Raw genomic sequence first — 25,621 nt, forward strand, 5'->3', positions numbered from 1 at the left:
CAAATTCACAACTTTACTTGTCTCTCCTACTGCAACTTCCTCCCTGATGTCGGCAGGACGTTTGCACAGGAGTGAAAGGCAGACTATGGTCCTCATGTACTAACTACTCTGGTACTGGTTACTTATTTCTAACCATTCTTACGTATTAATATTAAATATCCTTGTGAGATAGGTCATTTGTCTTATCTCTATTTATTTTAGTCTTTCCTCTCATACTGAATTTTCTCTGATTTTCCCTTCACATTCCCTTCATTGAAACTATTCCCACTCTCTTCCTTCATTAAACTGATCGATAACAGACTGATGAAGACTGACAATGATGCATCAGTACTGAGCTTTGCACGTGGCATTCCAAGGGAAATAACATATCGTTGCATCAGCCTGGCTACGGACCTAGCGAGGTGTTGGAACATCGATTTTTGGTTAGTAAAACAACTAGAGGCTCACTCTGCTGCCACTGGTACTAAAAATGTACCTTTGTCCTAAAATAAAAAAGAATAAATAGCAATTTGAGTAGGCTGCATGGGCTACACATGTATCGAGTGGGTCAAATGTATTCTGTTGGTCCTCTGTTTGATGGTGTCACTACAATACGTTTAAATAAAAAAAAAAATCTGCGCTTTCTGTCCACTGCGATGTCTGGTGTCACCATCACACTGCTATAGAGAGCTCCTCAGTTTTTAATTTCAAAAACAAACAATCAAACCCTCAAAAACAGGCTCACCTTGAATCTGTTTCGGAAATAGCCAAAACCACACACACCAAGCAGACTTTGCTATTGTTTGCATATGACTTTTAAGGGGTAAAGTCCATGTCAGTGTGAACTTGTGGCACTCCCAAGCAAGAGCCCTCAGGAATACTGAAATCACAGACTAAAAATTTGAGTCATAAATGACTGGTCAGTGAGTTTTCAGACTGCTGGTATTTGCAGCAAGCAACCATAATCCACTTCACTTAAATCGTTACGGTCAATTTACAAAAATCAGCATCTCGAGCACTTCAGAAATAATCTCTTTTCAGATGATGCACTACTGCAAAACACCATCTTTTTGTCCACGCAACAAAAAACAGTCCCAAGTGGGAATAACACTAGTGCCTCCTTTACCAGTCTTAATGGCTAAACTGGTTATGTCTGGGGAAAAGATAACCTGCACATTCTCGGTGCTGTAGCTGCACCTCTGGTCTGGCTTGCAAACCTGTTTGCCCCCAGTTCACCACGCAGATAAGCTACTTGCCCAGCAGCATCCCCCTATCTGAGATGAAGGCTCCATGTGGCTCAGGTTCTGTACTGAGCTGCTTTCCTTAGTTTTGTTCCTTTTTCATCTTGCCTCATTTGATATTGCTGGAAGATTTTCTTTAATCTTTTAGATTTCTTTAGAAACTCACTTTCCTCTTGCTCCTTTCCTCCTTCTCACCATTCTCCTCCAAGATCCTCTTTCCCTCTTGGGAACTTAAAACTAATGGAGAGAGAAACTATTACGTTACACTGTGAAGTGTGATTTTGGAACATAAAACACTGCTGTCTAAACGTTAATTTTTTCAGAGGTGGATCACCTCCCCTTCCAATAACTCATCAAGCTTAATGAGAACCATGTGATCAATGCCCACTGGAACTGCTCTGCCCCTCACAATTCCTGCTGCATGTGAAAAACTAGTCAAGGAAAGTAAAAAGTTGTTCGTTTTCTCTTTTAGCTTGAAGAAAGAGGCCTCAAAGCTTTCTAAGAGAGGTGGTTCCATGATTTCCCAAGGAAATATTAGGAACTGCTGAATTTTGGCCTGGCTATGACGCTGCTGACCTTGAATATATCACTTCTCTGCACATAAAGACATACATGCATACATACATACATATATGTGCATGTGTGCCCTTATATGTGTGTGTGCATACGTATCCAGGCAGAGAGAGAGTGCTTATTCACTCCTGGGGTCCAGCTTGAGACATACAGGATCTGATCTTCCCAGTGTACTTTTTCCAGTTTGTAGGTTGCAAAAGGGCTTTTCACAACACAGGTAGGTTTTAGTCTCCACCTGAGAAATGCTGCTAATGAAGATACCTGAGTGAAATGGAGAGGAAGAAGTCTGGGATGAAACAACTGCGATGGGACTCCAGGCTTTGCTTGTCTATCCTTTTCTTGTTCCTTTTCTTTTTACCTCTTAGGTGGACAGGTCAAACGCCAGAAACAATTCCCACTTTACAGCAAGCAGAACCAGTTCTTTTACTAGTTCAACTCAGCAAAACGAAATTAAAATGTGACAAAAGGGTTCTATTTTCACAATTTTGCTAAATTAGCTTGAATTAAACATTTTTTTCAGCCAGTACAGTTGGCCTACAATCTACATGGGCCTTAAATAAAAGCCATCCATTTTTGGAAAATGCTCAAATTGCAATGAGCTACTTTTGCAAATATCCTCCTGATGGCTACACGAACCATCTAACAGTTCTGTATATGAATATCCAGGATTTGTCATAAGGTCATTCTCAGTACCTAAAGGTGCTTTGACTAATGATTTTAGTCAATTGTTTCAACTTAGCCACCCAAATTGACACTTTTTGTTTGGCTAATGACAGCTCCTCAGCTATGCTGATCTTGACGCAGATTCCCTTCTGGCCAAGTGTGGAAATTCAGGACAGAGCACCTCATAAAGTGATACCAGCTATCACCTAACTGGCACAGAAAAAATTGTTCGGACATGCCCACAGTAAAAAACATATGGGAAACATTTCTGTTAAGGTCTTAAAAAAAAAAACCAAACAAATTCCAGGCCAAGATGCGCATCAAGATTCAAGCCCTGTGTCCTGACCCTAAGACAAACATATTTATTATTCATGTCACCAAAGAGCATCAGCACAATTTGCTTAGCTGAGTTACACTCGGCACACCACGTCAAACCCGGCACGCTGGCATCGCTCCTTATTACCACTTCCAAGGCCTTTGACAGGTAGGGAAACATCGACATAGAACATGTGAGAGATCACTCAGTACCACCTCATTGATGTTCACAACTGTTCACAGTTGCTCCCAAGATGCAGGTGAAGTGGCTGCTCTTGCCCCTAGATCACATCCTGAGCACAACAGAGGTCAGACTGCTCTTGGTCAGCACAGCAACTCTATCACTCACCTGCAGAACATGCAACAGCCCCAAATCTTGCTGAGGCCAGTGGAAATCTTTCTGCTGTCACAGCAACAGTGATAACACGCAGCAGGTGAGGCAAGAGCTATGTACAGAACTGTCACCCTTTCACAGGGAGCCCCAAGCACTTTGAAGGAAGATGGGACTGCTTGTAGACCACTGAACAGGAATCCTGGATTGTCGTGTGGCAGGGGAGCAGTGGAAGAGATAGGGATAAGTATTTCACATGCTTGGAGGTAGGAGTGACAAAGGAGTGGTAGAAAAGTGGGCTGCAAAGAACAAACACTTGCCCTTGGGCTCTTGCCTGTGTGCTTAAAATAAGGCTTTTGCCAAGATCAGGCCAAGTCATGGGCTCTCAGCTGGAGATGTGAGGGGAATGGCTGTGACACCCTGCAGGGCAGAAGGGAGGGAGGGAAGAAGTATGGAATATCGCCTACCTGCGGACAACTAGCTTCAGTTTCTTGTAGGACCCTTTCACCAGGGAGATGGCCTCTCTCCTGGAGCTGCTCAGTTCCACCTCGTTGATGTTCACCACTTCGTCACCAGCCTGCAGCTTGGAGGGCAGGGAGTCCGCTTTACCTCCCTCCTCGATCTGCAAAGCAAAGAGAGGAGAAAGAAACGGTGAGACACACCTGCAACAGTTTGGTTATCACACGCAGAGCTGAGCATGCGTTTCTGGTCAAGGAATTATGTCTACCAGCCCCGAACGCAGCTCTCTGGCTAAGAAACGTTGTCTCCCTTTGCCAGCCAGCTTCCTCAAAGGTCTGTGCTTGCCAGACCTAGATAATTTCATATAGATGGGGATCAGCAGCCAAATTAATTCTGCCAAGAAGCATTTTATTGAATAAGCCTGAAAAGTCTTTGGTATTTGGAAGCAGTAAACGCCAGCAACGGCCATGGAACGCCTCCTGGTAAGAGCAACCAGGTACAAGCCCAAGGGTAAAGCCGGGATTAGAGGAGTTTGCATGTGATTTTTTTTTTGTTCAAGCTCCTCTTCATGATCTTGCTGGCTGATTAACAACAGCTTCTTGCTTACTGGCCAGCGACAATGCAGATGCACACAGGTCTAGGTAGTTAGTGACACGCAGCACCGCCGTAGGGTTTTTCAGCTCAGGATTTAAAGACACCAGTCAATTATCTTCATTTTATGAGAAAGCAAGCAGCCTGCTCAAGGCTGTGTAGTGGCAAAGCTAGAAGGAGAATCCTAGGGCACCTTGCTCTGGTTTGTATGGTCCATCACGTACATTGTGTAGTCCTTCATGCACACCGATTCTCCACTGGTGTGCCAGCAGAAATACACCAAATCTGCAAAGAAGTAAGCGACAAGGCAGAGGACAGGAAAATTTGGCCCCGAATCTCTGAACCTCAGTCTCGTGCACGAAGGCACTACCTCTCTGCAAAGGCACGCCGGCGTTGCAGAGGGCAGGGTGGTACAGGGGTTAATGGACTGCCAAGCGTGAGTTTCTGGAGACTCAGGAGTGCAACTGAAATAGCTTTTGTTACAAAACTTGCCACCACAAAATCTGATCTTCAAAGCACCTGGCAGTCCCTGTTCCACAGAAGCTGTGACCTGCGTTAGCAACGCACACTCAAGTAGAACATCTCATGGCACATTAGAAGCATAATCTCTTCCTTCAGGCCTTCACCTTCCCAGACGTCTTGTTGAGACAAAGAGATGTGTCTGAACTGGATTCAACTCTGATCCAGGCAGCGGAAGGGCTGCTATTTCCAGGGGTACCATTTTCTGAGCAGCAAAATTGCACGCATACTTCTGGAAGTTACTTTTATTTCAAGTCATGCCAGGCAAAGTGTAATTGAACCATAACCCAGACATGTAACTCAGCACGTGTAGACATACTACCTAGATTTTTACCAGAACATTAGTTTCATTGTTGAATGGTGATTTCTCACGAGGGAAGCCGGTCTGCTCTTCTGAACAATAGGATTCCAGCTCATGTGTCTTCTACCACTTAAAATCTGACTTCCACAAACATTAGCTAACAAAATCGCTGAACCCCCTACAAAGGTAGGTAAAAATCATTGTCATTCATCCTACCAGGAAGAAATTCCACTGATGAATGAGTTTTTTCTTTTCTTCTTACGAATGGATAAAACCACAGGAATGAGACTTTCATATAAAGAGCCTTGTATCACAATTACCAGGAAGGGTGAGCGATGAAACATCAGACCTTGCTGCCAGCATAAATAAATAACAAACTGAAAAAGCAGTATTGCTCCAGTTTGTTGCTGCTGTAAAGGCAAACAGGTGGGTATCGTTCCAATGAAACACAACAGAGTGCGATACTGCAGGTTAGATTAACTCGTGATCTAGTCAACAGAAGGGATTGGGTTGGGTTGGTTTTGTTAGATCTCATATAATGGAGAAAAAGCATTCTTGGAAAAATGTCTCCTGTAACAAACACTTCAAAGGCTGAGATCCTCATCAGAAGCATTTAACTTCTGCCTTGGTGAACCCTGACCTTAAAAAATCCCTAAAATTGTGATCTGTGCTTTATCCTCCAATAATCCAAATGGAATTGATACATTCTAGGTTTTTTCACTCCACAGGATCATTTTTTTAAGGTTCTCTTTGCAACCACATGGGCTTGACATTTCTTTTTCTCCTCTTTTTTAGTGAGAATGGAAATCTGGATTCCTCCATAATCACCTTTATCAATAATGTGAAATCAAAGACTTTAAGGAAAGACTAAACCCCACAATACTTCCGAGAAGATTGCTAACATTACAAACAGCTCTGAAACAAACCTCTCTTCAAACCCTGATGCATTCCAGCTTATGCCTATGCCAAGGGCTCCTAGACAGCAGCTTCCAAGACCACGTAGCCAGCCACAGTACCGTAGTAAATAATGCCTTTAAGGAAAATTTGCTAGCACGAGTATAGAGTCATCTGCAAGTAATTCCAGAGGCTGAGAATGATCTGCATTGCTCCTGTGTACTTAAACTATCCACGAGCAAAACCTATAACAAGACCCATTTTTTGTGATTGGCCGCTTTTGATGGCAGCATTGAAACCATATTACTTATGTACCTAGAGAGGATATAAACGGAGATATGGATTGATCTTGTGTTGTTTCCATAGTTATCTATTAATAATCCGTTAGCCTTCTAATCTGTCTATTGCTTAGGTACAGTTGTGCCATCTGTTCGGCTGGAATTCCCTGGATGCCAATTCCTCAGAGTTCCTGGAGGAAAACATTTACGACAGGCCTGTGACCTGGCACTACGCTCAGAGAGTCAAAAGAGGCGAAAAGACTCTGAAGTTTCCAGCAAAAGTCCAGAGGCAAAGCACTGTCTCCCAAAGCAAGGCTCAGATGCTCCACATTCATTTCTTCTCTCTGAACGCCTCTGGAAATATTTGTGTTTAAGGAGTGGTGATATTTCAAGGAAAGGACTGAATGATTCAAACAGAACAAGCTGCTCTACAAACACAAAGCTCTATCTCTACCCAGTGTACAATTATCAACAAAGCAAACAAACCTCAGTGTACATGTAACACCTGCTCCACTGGACAGGGCTGAGCAAAGTCAAGGATGGGACTGCTGGGTCTCTGATGCACTGAGCAGTTAAGGATGGGAGATGTGTGTGGCAGAGATGTGTGTGCCACAGCAGACAAATAATACACAGGCGAGGCCACTTCTGCATGTGGTTACCTTCTCTGAACATCCTGTCTCACCCTGAGGACCAGGTCCCAAGTGAGAGGAAATGAGAAGGCAAGTCTTCAACTGTTCCCTAAATCCCAAGTGGTTCTAAGTGCTGTCAGTCAGCAAGGGCAGAGCCAGCAATAGAGTCTGTTGGTTCAAGCATGCAAGTTATCATAGAATCATGGAATGGTTTGGGTTGGAAGGGACCTCAAAGATCATCCAGTTCCAACTCCCCTGCCATGGGCAGGGACACCCTCCACTACACCAGGTCGCCCAAAGCCTCATCCAGCCTGGCCTTGAACACTTCCAGGGATGGGGCAGCCTCAGCTTCTTTGGGCAACCTGTTCCAGTGCCTCACCACCCTCTGAGTAAAATTTTTTTTTCTTACATCCAATCTAAATCTCCCCTCTTTCAGTTTAAAGCCATTGCCCCTTGTCCTATCACTACATGCCCTTGTAAAAAGTCCCTCTCCAGCTTTCCTGTAGGCCCCCTTTAAGTACTGGAAGGCTGCAATAAGATCACCTCGGAGCCTTCTCTTCTCCAGGCTGAACAGCCCCAACTCTCTCAGCCTGTCTCCATAGCAGAGGTGCTCCAGCCCTCGGATCATCTTCGTGGCCTCCTCTGGACTTGCTCCAGCAGCTCCATGTCCTTCTTGTGTTGGGGACCCCAGAGCTGAATGCAGTATTCCAGGTCGGGTCTCACGAGAGCAGAGTAGAGGGGCAGAATCCCCTCCCTCGACCTGCTGGCCACACTGCTTTGGATGCAGCCCAGGACATGGTTGGCTTTCAATTGTTGTTCATCCATCAGGGGCAGGAGGAGCCAGTGGGAGCCGGCCAGGGACTGAAGTTTTTTTCCTTTTGGCTGGTTGAGCCAACCGCTGTGCCAGGACGAGTTATGAGAGGTGACTCTGATGAGCACAGGGGGAGGAATACCTAAAATCCAGGCTGGTTCTGAACTTGGTGTGCTGGGCTAAACCTTAAGGGTCTGGATTCAACGGCTCGTCTTACTGGTCTACTCATAGGTGCTGTGAGTAGAGGCAGCTGCCCAGGCACTGCCACGTGGGAAGAACTCCTCTCCTTGAAATCATCAGGAGCATCTGTACAGCAAAACATTCGTCAAGAGCATAAACACTCTTGGTTTCCATGCCTCACTTTCCCACCTGTAAAACAGTCACAATTGTTACTACGTTTGTCTGGCCTGTGCGTCTAACGCGTGAGCTCTCAGTGGGTGGCGACGATCCAAACCTTGGCTTTCGTGCCAGGCGCTGTCTCTGCGAATCCCTAGCTCATAGGCCCTGACCCTGGGGAGACTCCATGCCTATTAGACCCGTGCAACAGGAAAGCATCCCCTTCCAGAGGGTGTTCCACCAACCATCTGCAATATGGTTCCCACTTCCTGTGAAATCCCATCAAACTTCTGCGATTTTGGCATCTCCCGCACACCTCTTTCTTTCTTCCATTTTCCACAAACATATCTAGCCAATTCTTTCAGAGGAGAGAACGAGATCTTCCCTGCCAAGCTGGCCTCTCCTGAAATACACCCACTCCGAAATGCCTCAATGGTCTCCTCAGGCTGATGGAAACAAGTCCCTTCAGTTGTCTTTACTGCAGTAAAACCTTCCATGTCCCAAAGGCCACCCCTGGTCCTGCTTTGCATTAACACTCCAGTCCATTTTCTTGCATTAGAGGAGGCTTCTTGTCATTCAATAGATCCTGCAGCAGACTTTGAACCCGTCTGTTCTCCCCTTTTTGGCTTACTGTAAAAGCAAGAAGTTGCTTAAGCAGATCACCAAGGATACTTAAGACTTATTACTACTGTCTTTTGTTTGCTTCGCTATGGTTACTGTAGGTTCAGAGAATGCTGTCTAACTGAGATCCTTTCTTGATTATTTTAAAGAAGTTTTCTTTATTTATTCCTCTTTTCTCTTCCCTTTCTTTAAGGAGCTTTTGTAACAACAAATTCTCTGTAGCTTTTAAGATGGATTATTCCATCTTTGTGTCCTTTATATTATGAATAGTGCATGGGATTCCTAAACTGTAAACTTACTTGCTGAAGTTTCTCAATAAAAAAAAAAAAAAAAAAAGCAAGCAAAAATGTATGCACACTGTATGAAGAAGGTTAGTACAACTGCTGAGTGACACCAGGAGATGCCCTGGAAAAAACAGCAAGCCAGCATTAACTGGGTGTTGACAGAAACAACAGCAATTGGAATGACAAACTACTGCCCCTTTCATGTCAGATATTATAATGGTGGGAAGGGAAGCATCACAAATGAACTGCTGGAGATGGCTGTCCAGAATTCCTGACCTGCTGAAAAAGATTTTATAGGAACCGACAGGGTGAGAGAGGAAGAAATTTTGCTGCACGAAAGAATCGAGAGAGGCGGCTTCCTCTGCTGCAAGGAGTCCGTGACTCGCCTAGGAGGAACATTACAGAAAAATGTTCTCTGCTTTAGACCTCTTGTTTTCAAATATTCTACTGGAAACATTTTCATTCTTTCCAGTGGAACGACGCATTTCCAGCGAAACTGGGGTTTGCCTATTCCTTGTCCCTTACGAGGTCATTAGCACTGGTGCAACTTGGGGGAAAGGGTTAAACTAGCTGTGCGTTTGAGAGAAAGCACAGGAAAACTGACTGCATCCATTTCCAAATTCAACAGCCCAGGTTTTACTCACTTCTCAGTGCCCAGACTGGAACACCAACCAGGTAAGAAGGGGGTCTTTTGTTTACCTGCCCACTCTGAGGCGTAATACAGCCACATCAGACCAGTTGCACCCAAATTTGGCTGCTCATGGAGCAGCTGATTGATGGAGGCTTCGTGTTGGAGACAGAGATTTTTAAGCGCCTGTGGAGTTCAGAGATGGTTCTCAAACCTAAAAACAAAGTTGCAGAGCTGCTGAATGACTCTAGAGAAAACGCTGCTCCCCTCGTTCAGACTTAACGCCATGTCACGACTTGGGGGCAGCCAGTGTTTCCCATGCAGCAGACAGAAATTCTTCCTCATTGTCCCCAACCTCTGTGTCAGCGTGACGGAGCAGTTGAGACAATTCAATCAATAAATAGTTAAGTCAAAGGTCTCTCCCTGGAGCCGTGTCTCTGCTGGATTTCCCCATCCTTGATGCAGACATGCATCTCGAGAGAATTTAGCTATTGATATGTATTCCATGCCAAAGAAAGTGTTCCCAAATTAGTTATTGTTTTATTCTACAGGGAAGCAAGGAAGGGATTTTTTCTCATAGTGCTCTGGATTGTTCCACAGTAACATTTCTGCTCCCGAGTCCAAAGCATAGTAGTGGAGAGACTAAGTTATTTCAGGTAGTCACACAAGGTTCGCATAGAATGAATTCACCTTGAAAGGTGGAACTTTATTCAGTAGAAGAAGTTAAACTACATGTTTTTGAACGGTTAGCAGTGCTATGAAATCTTTCTGAAACTTAAAAAAAATCAATCTGTTATTCAACACAGGCAAAACAACCTATTTTCTTCCATCCTCAGCCTGAAACATGTTAATGAATATACTTCCTTGGCTTGGAGCAAGATATCTAGCAAGAAGAACTCCAGCCCCTACCATTCACAGCTCTAACACTCCTGGCATCCCCAGGCTTATTTTCCAGAGAGGCATCACGGTAAATCTAGAGGGACATCTACTCACCATGCTGGCAGTGACAGTCCCCAGCTCTGATTTTAGCATTGTGGCCGATAACAGAGAAACTCAGCAGCGTGTGTGTGTGTATGTGTCTCTGGGAACACAGATTCATTTATTTCCTACCTGTCAGGACAAAATCAGCTCACCTGCCTCTCCACTGAATTCATCAGCTCATGCTCTAAGGATGTGCATAATACGCTGCCTCGATTCTCAGAAGTGGCCAAAGTCAATGTCAAGGCCGTGGCAGAGTGCTTCCTGCAGTGCTGTGCCCTCTCCAGGTAGTTGAGGAGACCAAGACAGCAAGAGCTCGGCATCCTCTCTCTGCTTTGGCCAGCACCAGACGCACTGGGCTTCAGCTAAAGTGGTGCAGCCAGCCCTGAGGAAAGTGGGCTACCAAGGAGCACAGCCAGCACCCAGCCTCCTTCCTCTCCCCCCTCCACTGCTGTGGTGCACTTCTGCTGTCAAAGCTGCTTTCCCACTTCCAGGTGGCCAAAGGTAGGCACTGCTCAGAGAGAACGGCCGTCCATCCCTCACTGGGGCAGAGGAGCCTCCTTCAAGACCTATCTGGAGAAATCACTCCTAGTTCCTCTGGCTTTACTCCTCCCCTGTTCCCCTGCTCTGCTGCCTGAGACAATCCTTATTTTGTCAGTGCCTAAGGCTGGACCTGACGAACGCTGAAATGAGCAGGAACTGCTTGTGTTTTTTCAGAGAAGGGATTTCAGGCAAGTGAGTTGTATTTGCCCAAACTGGAACCTGTCCAGGATGATGAGTGAAAATGGTACAGAGCGTCTGATACACGCAAGGACCTCACCTTTCACAGGTATTCCCCAAAGCCAAAATGAAGCACATGCAGCGGCAGCAAAGTGTTGCCCGCTCTCCACCAAATGCTACAGATTCAGATGGAAACCTGCTACCCCTTGATGACTGAGCACCACCCCTTCTCTACAGCCTCTTCTCTCCCCACCCCAGGACAGCACGGAGCATCACTGACCCTGTGCTGTTCATGGCGCCTGGCTGCACACCGGATGTCCCCAGCCCAGGAGCAAAGCAGTAACCAGACGACTTTCCCATATAAACCTGGATAATCTGGAAACCAGCAGTGCAGGCAATATACTGGAGCGCCCCTGTGCCAGTGCAGACAGAGGCTCCCGGAATGACCAAGATCTTTTCCAGTATCATTGACCGAGGGCAGTCACCAAAGCAGCAATCCAGCTGCAGAAATGCCACTGTGATCCACGCAGGGTGGATGCAAGTTACTGACAAGTGGTGAGGATTCAAGGTCATTCCTAGCACTGTGCTGCAGGCTCCAACACTTCCACACCTTTCCATTTCCTGCGTGATTGTTTCCTGTCCTGGGAGCAAGGTTAATCTCAGCAGTCAGCTCCTCGGCAAAAAGTGGCAAGAAGTGAATGGAAAACAGATTGCTGGTTTCAGCTACAGGAGATAAGAAGACATGCTTGGATGAGTTTGCGTCTGACTCCTCTTGGTGACTCGAAATTCCTAAGCCAGCAGAGGAAAGGAGGCTTAGCTCTTAAGATAATTTTCCACCTTCTTAGGCGCAGAACTGTTAGGGTCTCACAGAGATTTTTACATTTAAAAGTGGAAAGGGCAGGGAAAACCAAGTTCTTCTTTCAAATAGTGCACAATGAAAGACGGACCTACGCTACAGCTTTGATTCAGGCCTTCAAGAAGACTCCAGGATTTTTTCTGCAACAAGAGGAAAAACTAACAATACATTTTCTCCACCCCTCTCCGTACAGACAAGACAAGGGACTAATCTGTGTTTGCTCTACGGTAACACCTAGAGCCTTATCAGGTCCCTCTTTTGGAGGCACGGCACAAACACATGATCACAGACAGCTCCTGCCCAGGCCTTACAGTATAAACGGACAGGTTAGACAAACAGAAGGAGTTAGACAAACAGAAGGACAGAAAGCAGAGATGTGGAGAAGCTGTGACAACAGCAAGCAGAAGGACAGCAGCAAAGCCCGCTCTCAGCTGCACGGTGCCATTGGCAACGTATGGACTGAACCCAGAGGCGAGGAGAAGCGAGAGCACCTGCAGGATGGGAAAAATCAGCTTGTTCTCAGCCAGCACAAAGCCAGCTGCGACGTGCCCAGGCACTGCTGCAAAACCATGTTCTGATACGATTTGTGGTGGCAGCAAACAGTCCTTCTCCTGCTAGCCCCGAGAGACAGGAGAAAGGTGGCTAGAGGACGGGAGATGGCTTCCTTCCTGGCTCTCCCAGCACTCGGCTGCCTGCTGCGCTGTGTGAGGGTGTCCAGGGAGCCCATATCTCACATGTCATTAACGCTTCTTCCCACCTTCCCCTCCTGTTGCTCACGGCACACAGCAACCGGGCAAGGCGAGGAAAAGCAGCACGGATGTGCACCTGAGTCACAGACAGAGTGACTCCGAAAAAGTGACCCCTGTGCAGGTACAGAGCAACACTCGCCCTTCTGCGGTGTTAAAACTCGAGGGATCGCTTTCTCCTGCTCTCTCTCCATCTCCTGCATGAGGCCAGCCTTCACAGAATCATAGAACGGTTAGGGCTGGAAGGGACCTTCAAAGGTCATCTAGTCCAACCTCCCTGCAAGGAACAGGGATATCTCCAACTAGATCAGGTTGCTCAGGGCCTCGTCCAACCTGGCCTTGAACGTCTCCAGGGATGGAGCAGCCACCACCTCTCTGGGCAACCTGTTCCAGTGTTCTACAACTCTCATGGTAAAAAATTTTTTCCTAATATCCAACCTGAATCTACCTCCCTCTATTTTAAAACCATTACCCCTTGTCCTATCACAACAGGCCCTCCTGAACAGCCTCTCCCCATCTTTCTTGTAGGCCCCCTTGAGGTACTGGAAGACCGCTATAAGGTCACCCCGGAGCCTCCTCTTCTCCAGGCTGAACAGCCCCAAGAGTCTTGCCAGCAGAACACACCCCACCAGTGCACGGGGGAAGCAGAGAGCCTTACTTCTTTGTTCGCCGTGTGGTTTTTGCAAACAGCCCATTCCATGCATGCCACAGAGGGTATATTACAAGGTGACACAAATACTGGGGCTTAGAGCACGTTAACTTCATCCTGTTTGGTCTGCAGCAATTATCAGGGTGGTATCAGCTCAAGGGGCTACAGGAACTCGTTCCCTGTTACCCTGTTGTATCTCATACAGATTGCCCCTCTTCAGAGCACACAAAGCCAGTGACTGCGTGTGCCTGAGAGTTAATATTTGCTGTGCAATGCGGGAGTTAAAAATAGCTGTTTGTCAAAGAGTCTGCTGGAAAGGTCTTCTGCTCTGCCCCAAACACACCCAAGGTTTCCGCACTCCAGACTCCTTTTTAAACTCTGCTTTGCCGTCCTGCTCCCAGCTTCACAGCCCTTTCTCACATTTCTCACAAGGTGTCAATAATTAAAAACCCGGTTTCTAGGACATTTAGACAGTGAGCCCGTTAGAGTCCAGGCAAGGGGCTATCTAAGTGTTCCAGGCCAGGCTGGATGAGGCTTTGAGCGACCTGGTGTAGTGGAGGGTGTCCCTGCCATCTAGGAAAAGAAACCCATCAGAGACGTGTCTGCAAAATTATATTTGTTACCTACTCCAAGGAAACTCTTCCAAGCCCGGGGAAAGCCAAATCTGGCATCACAGGCACTGCCATAGTAGGAACCCTAGTCGTTTCTTTCATCTCCCTCCTGCGTGTTCTAAAAACGCGGAGCACATGACAACATTTGGAACTTGCCTTTCAATCCTTCTTACACAGCACTGCCTTGTGCCCTCTTTCACAGGATGGTTTATTTTTCTTCCCAGACTTTTGTATTCCTTTTCCATACTTGCTGTTACGACCTGTATTGCCATAACCCCTAGAGGTTGTAGCTTGACAGGGTGACCAACTGCCACGAGACTTTCTTTGGATTGTGTCTTTTTGGGGTAACTGCGAAATATTTCCATGTAAGAAAATACGGCTTAGACGTACGCACCTGTGATAGGTTCAGGGAAGAAAGAAGACAACCAGCAAGCTCTCCAAGTACAGTTTTTGATGTTTTTTTTTTTCACCATGTGATTAGACAGTGAACTTCCTGCCTTGGCATAGTGCTCACATGAATTCAAAACAAAAATGTCAAGAAAATCTGCCCTGCAATCAGGTAATTCCATACATCAGGTAAACCTAAAACTATGGGGCTTTCTGGCTACTTGAACAGGTAGTAATTATCTCTCCTGGAGACAGATCCTTGGCCTCAGCATGGTCAGTCACTGCTTCTGATGCTTGCCACCTCTCTTTCCCTTAATCCCCTTCCCCAACATTAACACTTCCATTATACCTGTTATCAATAGCAATAATAATAGTAATGACAAGAGTAGTAATGATCCTCAAGAACTTTCCTTCCATTAGCTGATTTGACCTTTCAACACCATGGGAAGACAGCAGGAAGTATTGTTCCTAAATTAGAGAGGAATAAAACCAGAAGTTATGTGTATGTAACTTTTCCAGGGTCCCAGAAAGAATCACACATTGGAGCTGGAGTTGCACTCTCTACTCTGACTGTCAGGTCACGCTGGACTGATGCCAAATGAGACTCCCCCACCTGTAATACTTCTACCATGTCCCCACCATTGAGGCATTTTCTCTCACAGCAATTTTCCTTTTTCTGCAACCAAGAGAAACTGCTCTTGAGTGTCCTTCCATCTACATTTCTGCTTCCTCACTTGTCTCCACAGTTTTCATTCTGCTCTGTTCGCTGTGGCTGTCCTCTCTCTCACGGTGCTATCATCTCCCTTCCTTTCTTTTGCCCTGTATTCCCTCCTTCATCATGCTCCTCCTTCCTCCCTGAGCCTACTAATACAAAATAATAACCACTAAATGGTCTACATCTGAGAGGAAAAGAACCAGATGATGCAGCTTGATGAACCCACTGGAGCTCCTGCCTGGCATTCTAAAGCTGCCTAAGGGATTTAGGTATTCACTTCTCGCTCATTTTAATGAGAATCAGACATCACAATTTTTGGGGACTCTGAAGACAGAGACTCAGAGCAGCCAACAGCAATTAGAACACAGCTCAACATCAAGAGACGTGTCCTTTAGGGCAAGAGGGTACGGCTGGCATCCCTAGGTAAGGAGAAGGAAATGCTAACGGACTCTCCAGGAGTAGCTGGGCCGGTTCACCGCAGCACGGCGGCTCGCTGCATTTGACTCGCTGCCAGGTCACACACACTCCACAAGAACGCAGCGAGAACTCCCCTCGGACCAGATAATGGCAACAGCGCGCGGCTTAGAGTGACGGTGCCAGGACAAAAGAGGAATTTTACGGTCCAAGCCATTGTCATCACATCACACTTGGCAAACCCTTTCTTTATTCTCCCAGCCTTCTATAATTATTAAAAAGTCTTCTCAAGTGAATTTAGTGCCCATGAAAGATGCCAAGCTCACAGCCCTGGAGATGCATTTTTCTTGCGTCCAGATCGGCTCGTCACCCTTCCGCCCTGCTCCCTTCTCCCTGCTGCACCTTCAGTGTGTTGTAGTGCTTTCTTGAAGAGTCTCTTGGAGACAGAAGGAAGACTATTTCTCTGATATCCTCAGTGCTGCTGCTTGAGATACTCAGCCCCACAGACCCAAGTGCAGCAGATATTTTTAAAAAAAAACTGGCATTTATGCAGCGGAATGTATTGCTTCTGGTCCCCCGTGCACTGGGGTGTGGGAGCACATGGTACAAAGGCACGGCTTTCTGCAGGACTGGTGCCCATACGAAGAGCACTTCATGGCACCATCTGTGAGAGTCTGCTCGCCCCAAATCGACCTGTGAAAAGAATTCCCTGGCAGCCTTTTCTGTGACACTACCGTAACCCCCAAATAGTAAAGAATCACAATCAAATACTCGGAAATGATCAAAAGCATAGGAGGGAGTGAAGTAATCAGTTTCAATTTCATCCAGGAAGAACTAATATCTTAAAGATCAAAGTGTCCACGTACCTACTGCTGTGCACACCTACTTGCACACGCGTGTGATCCCACGACTTTGTGCCAGAACAGGCTGGCTGGGCATTTGAAAACCAAGTCACCAGGAACCCATGCGAAAGTGTTCAGTCTTAGCTGTGCACAAACATTTTCCTAAACAGGGTCCTACCAGGCTATCCAAATGGAAAAGAGCATGGGAACTGAAAAGCTTGTTCTTACTCAGGCCTTGTGGATGTCTTGCAGGGCTTTGTGATCTTACTGGGAGCGGCAGGGAGATGGAGCAATTAATTCTGCGAGGGAGATAAACAGCTTTGGTCTGTTCAAATCCGTCATCCTGCAGCCACTATCCTTGTCCCCTGCTGCCACCCTCCGGCACTTCGAAATTCAAGAGACAACTGCTTTTCTCTGCGCTACTGTCTCGTTTGTAGCTGGTGGGACTCAGCCGTGAGGGATGCTGTTCTAATGACAGGCTAAAAAAGCAGCTCATGTAGTGTTAATAATAAGAAGAAAGAAACCCTGTCAGCAAAATCCTAAGACCGAATTTCACCCTTCAAACCTATTGGTAGTTCTCTTTTCAGTAACATGAGTTATGCACGAGTGCGAAATGAATCTCAAAGGTCGTTAGTTATTGCTGTTGTTGTGAAAATAGAGCACTTAAGCCAGAGTGAATATCTTCAAAGTTCAAAGGTAGATGCATGAATAAATTTTATGATGTGGAAAAGCAAGAATAAGCTGTTAAAGAGTGGCATTTCCCTTATTTCTTACTTTAGATATTGAAAACCCCGTCAGACCCACCAGGGAATGCTGCAGTCCCCTGTCTAACTACAAAATGAGAGAAAAGGGGTCCCGACCTCTTCAGCCTGTCTGGCTGATACTTTCAATCCTTCCCACTCCACCAGCCACGATCTCTGCGGTCTCTTTGCTCTGCAGCTCTCTAACATGTTTGCCAATTGTACCCCTAACCGTGTGGTTCAGAGCATGTTCCCTATCAGTTTGTCCTGAAAGCACCTGAGGCTACAAAACGTCGGATAACATTCATGTTAATAAGCACTGAATTAATTTTGTTTCTGCTCCGTTTCAATTCTTTAACTAGTGCCCAACATGCCAAATGCACCCCTGAATCCCCTGCTCATACGTCAGCCAGAATGTCATCTACCTGCGCAGGGACGGGTTTTCGCCAGCTTGGGAAAACACTGGAGCAATTCTGAAAGGAAGACGATAAGAGGTACAGGCTGGGCGGAGAATGGATTGAGAGCAGCCCTGAGGAAAAGGACTTGGCAGTGCTGGTGGGTGAGAAGCTCAACATGAGCCGGCACCGTGCGCTGGCAGCCCAGAGAGCCACCCGTATCTTGGGCTGCATCAAAAGCAGCGTGGCCAGCAGGTCGAGGGAGGTGACTCTGCCCCTCTACTCTGCTCTCGTGAGACCCCACCTGGCATACTGTGTTCAGCTCTGGGGTCCCCAACACAAGAAGGACATGGAGCTGCTGGAGCGGGTCCAGAGGAGGCCACAAAGATGATCCGAGGGCTGGAGCCCCTCTGCTATGGAGACAGGCTGAGAGAGTTGGGGCTGTTCAGCCTGGAGAAGAGAAGGCTCCGAGGTGATCTTATAGCAGCCTTCCAGTACCTAAAGGGGGCCTACAGGAAAGCTGGAGAGGGACTTTTTACAAGGGCATGTAGTGATAGGACAAGGGGCAATGGCTTTAAACTGAAAGAGGGAAGATTTAGATTGAATATAGGGAAGAAATTTTTCACTCAGAGGGTGGTGAGGCACTGGAACAGGTTGCCCAAAGAAGCTGTGGCTGCCCCATCCCTGGAAGTGTTCAAGGCCGGGTTGGATGAGGCTTTGGGCAACCTGGTGTAGTGGAGGGTTTCCCTGCCCATGGCAGGGGGGTTGGAACAAGATGATCTTTGAGGTCCCTTCCAACCCAAACCATTCTGTGAATCTATGATTCGAAGAGCAGGCTTAGCTAGTGATTAGCAAGGCATTTCATAGCAATCCCTGGACTTCCTTGTTAATTTTACACTGCAGATGTGGACACTAATGATGCAAAAACTGCTAGGGTACGCGAGGAAGCACTTTTGTTCTCTTCTACTTCAAAAAAAATCCCTTGAGATGTGGGTGACGGGGAAAGGTATTCCCTCAAGCCTCTCTCCCAACAGTAAGAGCAAAGATGCTAGTGCCTGCTCTCTGGGTTTCTTGCACAGGTATCCTGACAGATGACGCATGGGAAGAGCTCCTAGTCCTTATAAAGCACCATGTCTGCTTTCCTAAGGTCCAGCTTTTATCCTCCCAAGAGGGCGGCAGTTTTTCCTCCAGTTCAACAGTTCTCTCAGCAGAGACAGGCTTCCCAAACTGCTACAGCTCCTAGGGATGTGCAGGGGTGTCTCTGAACCTAGCTAGTTCGGGATCACCAGCAGCAGAGCTGAGCGTGCAGCTCAGATTCCACAACATGCCCCAGAAAATCAAGTTAACAGCTCAGGCAGCAAGACTCTGGTCTATTTTGTCCTGTCCCAGCTGTACTAGGAGCACTGAAGTCCATTAAGGTATGTGCACAGCACCTATCCGTCTCTTTGTTTAAATCCTCTGAAGTAGCCACATCTTCCTTGGAACTGTCTTATCAAGCACTTCTTTTAAGAGGATTTATAGCTGCGTTTCCAAGCTTATTCATTTATCAAGCCAAACGCTTTTTGGCAAAACTATTTTTAGCTGCAGTAGACGCATAAATGAATTTAGCTGCAGCTCAGGTTGAGGCAAGTCCAGGTTTTCAGAGCCAGTGCTGCTGTAGGTGCGAGGAGATGGATGAGTAAACATACCTGTATAAACATCAGGCACATTGCCCAGCCTTCCTCTTCCCTGCATGCCAGAGAGCTCTGGCTCTTAAGTTTGTCTTTTGAAACTGTTTTCTGTGTGAAGACAAACCTCAATATTCAGTCCAGATGGCTGCTAACTTTGTGGAAGCTTAAATTTACACCTTGGCCTGCATCTAAAATGCAGGGCTTACACCCACCAGTGTGACATGGAAAGGCCCTTGTAGAGTAAGGGTTTCAAATTCTTATTCTGCCATGCATCCCAGGGAAAAGTCCACCGCAGCATCTCAAATACAAACTGAAAACAAGCATTCTCTTCCTGCCTTCTCCTCCACTTGGTACCATTTCCTGGTTTCTCACAGTTCTCTCCATTTTTTTGCTGCTTTTCTGTTTCCAAAAACGTCACTGAAAATAAACTGATAGGCCAAACAACTACGAGATTCCCACTAACAAGGGCGATGTGAAATGACCTGCTTGGCCATCAACAGCCAAAGGTCCTTGATGGCAGGAAAGAATTGGATTACAAAGGCATGTTTTCCATGACTACTGCTAGGCTTACTCCAGTTTTATAGCTAAACTAGGGCAGCACACAAAAAGTGACCTAACTCCTGCACCACGAGAAGGCCCAGTTGACTTACTGGTCTCCTCTCTCCTTGCTCGCAGGAGGTATTGGCATTAGAGACACAAGCTGATGTATGGATGCATATGGGCTTAGCTGGACCAGCTACAGGCAGCACTTTATATCCTGCACAACCTTTTCCATTTTCTTAGCTTCAGACTTAAGCACCAGAAAATCATATTCCTGCTTCAGGGGCGATGGGAGCAGTCAAGAGCATCCATTGGGCCCTCATTCCCTGGCAGAGGGTCAGTCAGTCGGACAGCCAGGATCAGGCCTTCTCCGAGGTGGTTCCCCATTGCCACATCGCTTTTACAGAGCACGCTTTTGTGACCGTGCAGCTGCATGAAGACTGTACGCTCAGAACGCTGCCTGCACAGGGCACGGGGGCTCACTGCTGTTTACACAGGGCACTGGGAACTTTAGTCGTGCATCTTGGGCACGGGGAGGAGAAAGAAGGGATGGGGAGCAGAAAGAACTGGAAAGGAAGGGAATGCGCCTGCTAAAGCCAGTCATTACACATTGGCTAAACAGCATTTCTGTAATTGCCATAGCTCCAGGGGTTAAGGCAGCAGGCACATGTTTTTATAAGCTGAATCATACACTAATGAAAATCTCAGGACATTCCTGTAAGAGCAGAGGCATTAGTGGCAGCTGGGACGCTGGCCAAATTCCGGTGAAGGTAACTACACTCTGTTTCCCTATGGTCCCCCTGCCACTTCAATGAATATCGTCAATTGTTTCGGCTCCAAGTCGCTCCGCAGCATCCCTGAGATCAGCTGCCATACCCGCAGCACCCTGTACAGTTCTCCGGGATATCATTCTCACTTCAGGAATCTTTGTGGGATTTAAAAATAGGTCCTGTGAATGATGAAAATGTCCCTTCTGGCAAACAAATTTGCAACAACAGCTCTGAGTCAAACAAGCTGCAGAAAACTTTCAGATTGCATAAAAGTTCTAAAAGGAAAGAACAAGAAGTACATGCAGAACCTCAAGGCAGAAATATTGTGGCAGACACTGCTCGGGCTGTTTGGAATTAGTTTAAATACCCTTCTGGGGACTTGACCAAGCATTGCTAAAACCAGTATATGTCTTTTCCATTTAATAGCGTTTGGATGAAGCTTACACAGAAGTATTTTTAAGGGAAAAAGTCCTCCCACTGTAAGAGGGCTTGGAATGGGTATTTCACTCTGCTATGACTACAGACAGCCAGCAGCAACCCTTCCTCAAGGCTTCCAAATCCAAAGCAAACCCTCGCCTTGAACCCTGACATTTGCAGCCTTCTCTCTAGAATGCCAGGATCCGCTACCTCAGGCAGCAAACCCTGTTTGATCCAAGCCTGGTTTAACCCAAGAAGCAGCGATTCACAGGACTAACTCTGCTGCTGTCAGCTGTGCCCCTGACCCTATGGGTTAAAAACCTAAATTACGATCGAAATTTTGGGGCGAGATTTTCTCCAGCTTCCCCGACACCAGGCACCACCACAGCCCTTCAGTGGTTCCTCCACCAGCACTACGCAGAGAGCAAGGTATTGGCAGAGTGAGAGCAGCGAGGCCTGTACCGTGACCCTGGACCCCCATCCACTAGGTTGACGGTAGGGTATCTCATGGAAGAGATAGATAATTTTTGAAGATATCCTCTCCCTCAGAGAGAGTGTCTTTAACCTAGTCAGTTAAAAACAAGCACTGTCCAGTCTGTGTTGAAGCAGACCGTGTCGAACATGTGGAAAGCTTGGATGAGTTTTCAAGACTTCAGATCACGTTCAAAGGGCTTGGCAGGAGAAGAGCAAAACCACAGGGAAATGGGACACATACTTTAGGGCTGCAGATCTGACTTTAGAGCTGTCCCAGCAGAGACTTTTGTGAACGCTAATATTGAGATGCTGCCATTTCTTTTTACCTTTGCCAAGATAATAATTAAAAATGTACAAGCTGGCCCTTTGAAAAGCTGCACAGGGCAACAGTTACAGTAGAAATCCCAGCGTCTGTTCCTCAAGCTGAACTAGGATCAGAGCCAGCTGACCCTCTTGTTGTCCAGTCTCCCTTTTGCTGAGAGACAGACCCCAGATTTTAACAGAGGCTTCGCAGTTTGATTCTCTATTGGATTTTGGCCCTTCCTGGGGCAAGGATTAATGCTTTAATCACATGGATAGCCAAATACACAGTTTCTCACTACGTATGAAAACAGCACAGTGATGGTGGTGGCCTCTTGGTCGTTACTGCTGGCACAATAGTGGATCCTGAAGATCTCTACCAAAATTACAGCTGCAACAGTGTGCTCGTGTATGTCTTCACAGAGCTAAAGAACTCGCGAAGCACAGGCAGGGGTGGAGCACCATGCTATCTGTTTCACAGGTGCAAGTGTGGGCAAATTGAGGGGTGTGCTGACAGCATGGAACGGCCTGCAACCCACCCCAAAACTGAACCAAGACATTCCTCACTCTTGGCCGGATGCTTAGCTCGCAGGTTGCCCTTTTGCTTGTCTTTCCTTGGCCTTAGAAATTCGCTCGGGAAGCCCAGACTTGGTGAATCAGAAGCCAGATATAGCAAAGCTGCCCTCCTGTCTTCCTTACTAGAATTCCTCCCCAAATCTATACGACAAAGAGATGCATTTTAATAGCCTTGTTGCACTCAAGTCAGGCTTGCTTAACCAGCAGCTCTGGGGACCAGGAATTAAGTTTCTTATACAGTGCTCACGCTCTCCATGGGCTACAGGGGATTTAAGTCTTGAAGACTTCTTCTAGAACTCAGAGAGGCTCTGACAGCTGAATATGTGTTCAAAGCAAATAGCTACTTCTGTTGGCCCTCAAACAAATAATTAAGTCTCAGATATCAGCAAACCAAGAGCATAGTCCAGCTGTCAAAACCTTCAGCAGCTTTGTCCAGCCCAGACCCCTGAATACACACACCTTTTGTAAGAAACTGCATCATCTAGAGGCTAATGCTATGGCATTGGTACCACATGAGCTCTGTTACAAACGAGACAGCACGACTTCCTGTGGCTGCTTGTGATATATTCTTTGTGATCAGGATTGCCCCTTGCTGCGTGCTTTGGTTACGCCTAGAGCATGATGCTCCTGGTAGCAAATCATGCTCCTGTCTGCTCTCCTGAGAGCAAAGGCTGTCTTAGCACTAAGACAGTCATAGCATTAACTACAGCCACCTGGACACTGCATCGATAGCTCTATAAATTAAAGGCGAGTCTGCAATAAGAATTTTTAAAAATGTTTCTGATTTCACCTTTCAAACAGATTAACAGTTTGATTCCTGATCTTACCTTCCCTTTTCTGCAAGATACTGAGAGCAGCCATCACCAATCCCAAGATAGCTAGAGGGATGGCAGGAAGCCAAAAAAGAATCTTAACTCTGTTTCTGTGATCAAATACTTTACAATGGGCTTTGTCAGAAAAAGTCCAACTGTACTTGGCAGTGGTCAACACTGAATACTGGTGCTGAACTCTCAACTAATCACCTTCCTGCCCAGAAGCACTAGTAAGGTGGGTGCTGAGCAGCTCTTAGAAAATCTTACAAGCACAAATCACTTGCGAGCGCAAATCACTTGAAAATTTGTCCACGGAAAGTCTCTGAGGTATCGCCTCTCTAAGATTTTAAGATCTGTGACCCTGAGAAAGTAGTTATAGGCTTATCTCGTTTGCTTTGTGAGCTTGTAACAACTTCTGCAAGGATGTAAATGACTCACACAAATTTCCTGCAGTTTGTTATTCAAGTTTGTAAACCCCATAAACCCCACGAGATAAATTTCTAAATTATACTGCCAGAAAAAGCGATTGTGAACATTCAGCATAGTAACACAGGTTCATGATTAATTCCTGACAAAACCAATCTATAGCAATTTTTAGGGGAAAAAAAAAATAATCCCACCTTCAGTTTAAAATTTCCAAGGACTAAGAAGCTGTTGTGGTCAATGCTTGGTAAATTGTTCCACTGATAAATGGCCCTTCACAAATAAAAAGCTACCCCTTGTTTCTAATTAATTTTCTATTTAATTTTCTATTTCTATTCTAATTAGATTTGTAATTTTTAGCTTCAGCATTCAACCACTGCTGATGTATTTTCTGCAGTTAAACTGAAGATACTTTATCTGCAATTTAAAATGGGAAGTATCAGGATTGGCAGTGTCTCCCTGAAGTTTGCCACAAAATGTCTCCTCGTCAGTTAATCTAATAAACTTGCACATATAATGAACATTTTCTCAGCATTGTCCTGAGTCATTAAACCTGGCATATCCTCCTAAAGTACAAGTAGCAAAATGCAGATGTCGCGACCAAGCTACGAGCTGACCGTGTTCTGCTCTACGTGCCCATTCTCCAGAGCTGATTTTTTTTCAGCTGGCTGAGTTTCAGAGGTGAACTGAAGTGATTAATAAATGAAAAGTCACTTATGCATTCCCGTGCTCACAGTCCCTAAACAATTTTGCTGTGACATTTGCCAATAAAGTTGTAATAGCTCATAATAGATGCTTCATCACTAACTGAGATTCATGACCAAAACTCTTGAGTAATAAGGGCAAAACACATTTCTCTTCCAAAGAAATGGACTTGGGAAAGGAGAGAACACCTTGGGACTAACAAGCAGTTGTTAACCTACTGTGATCAGGAAATATAGGCATACTGCTCTTTTGTGGCTGCTATTTACACTGAATGGTCTCCATGTCAGGTTTGTTCCCTTTGAGTTAGAGCAAGTTGGCTCGAGTGCCAGCTTGGCATGTCTGAAATGCTAATTGTCTTGTTTCCATCTCACACATCCTCATCACAATAACATTTCTGGAACTGGAAGACAAATGCCAGCTTGACTGATAAGGCAGACTGAAATACAGCCAGATAACCTGCAGGTTTATTACAACTTCCAATGTGGCTTTTCCCTGGCCCAATAAAAAATTAAGACTCTGGCAAAGCTGCAACCCTACTGCTCTGGTTTAAAAACTATTGTTTAAAAAAATGGCTTTTGCCCAAATGTTCACAGTATGTTTAGGTGTCTGCTGCCTTTTGAGATATTTTGGCATCTCCTATTCTCATAGTGTCATAAATGCTTCTTTCATTCAGGAAGCACAGAGAAGAAATCAACGCAGAGCAGTTTAGAGGCCCAGGTCTCCAAATGCACGCAGTTCGGCATCAAAACACTACATGGATATATAATTCCTTGCAGATTTTAAAGTACAAAGAGAATAGAACACATTTCTAAAATCAGAATTTGACTATCTGATTGACAAGGAAGAAATAAATGCACCCACATCACCTAACGTGATAGGAAAACGCATTAAAACCAGTTAACACAACATTTTCCTTATCAGCCAAAAAACACAGACTACGTTTTAAAATCCAGTGGTTCTTGCATTGTCTAGCTTCACTACCTCAGCAGAAGATTTAGAAGTTGGTCATAGGATTCACTGTATTCATTGGGTTCAGGGAATTAAACCCATGTAGCATATAGAGTCAAGCTCCTTATGTCATGTTAACTGGACTTCAAAGGCATTGGAGTTATTCTGGTTCCCTTAGGCCAGAAATTTAGGTGTATATGACCACGCAGCTCCTTTTCCTGGCCACGTTTGAACCTCATGCATAAAAAGAAACCACAAGTACTTTCAGCAGATTAGGTTTTCCCATGCCCACAGACACCGACGACTATGCCAGAAGAGCGAACGTCGCAGCAGCATTTGACACCCTTGGTGGCTTGCAATCAGCAAAGAAGAAATCCAACACCAGCCAAGTTGGTGCAAGGCGAAGAACCCAAAGAGAACTTGCCAGTTCCAGTGATCTTAGTTACCCAGCACACCACCTCCTCCTCTCCTCAGAAAGCA

The 25,621-nt window shown here is 45.9% G+C and overlaps 1 protein-coding gene across 1 annotated transcript in view; it reads right to left on the reverse strand.

The window, feature by feature from the left end:
- The window catches only part of SHROOM3 (shroom family member 3), a 159,043-nt gene that overhangs the window by 101,264 nt on the left and 32,158 nt on the right, over window positions 1-25,621 (reverse strand). Inside the window, exon 2 of the mRNA XM_086611732.1 lies at window positions 3,570-3,724. Coding sequence (XP_086467858.1) covers window positions 3,570-3,724 — 155 coding nt within the window. The remainder of the gene's footprint in view (window positions 1-3,569; window positions 3,725-25,621) is intronic.

Source organism: Tauraco erythrolophus, chromosome 5 (assembly GCF_009769465.1).
Source record: "Tauraco erythrolophus isolate bTauEry1 chromosome 5, bTauEry1.pri, whole genome shotgun sequence".
Lineage (NCBI taxonomy): Eukaryota > Metazoa > Chordata > Aves > Musophagiformes > Musophagidae > Tauraco > Tauraco erythrolophus.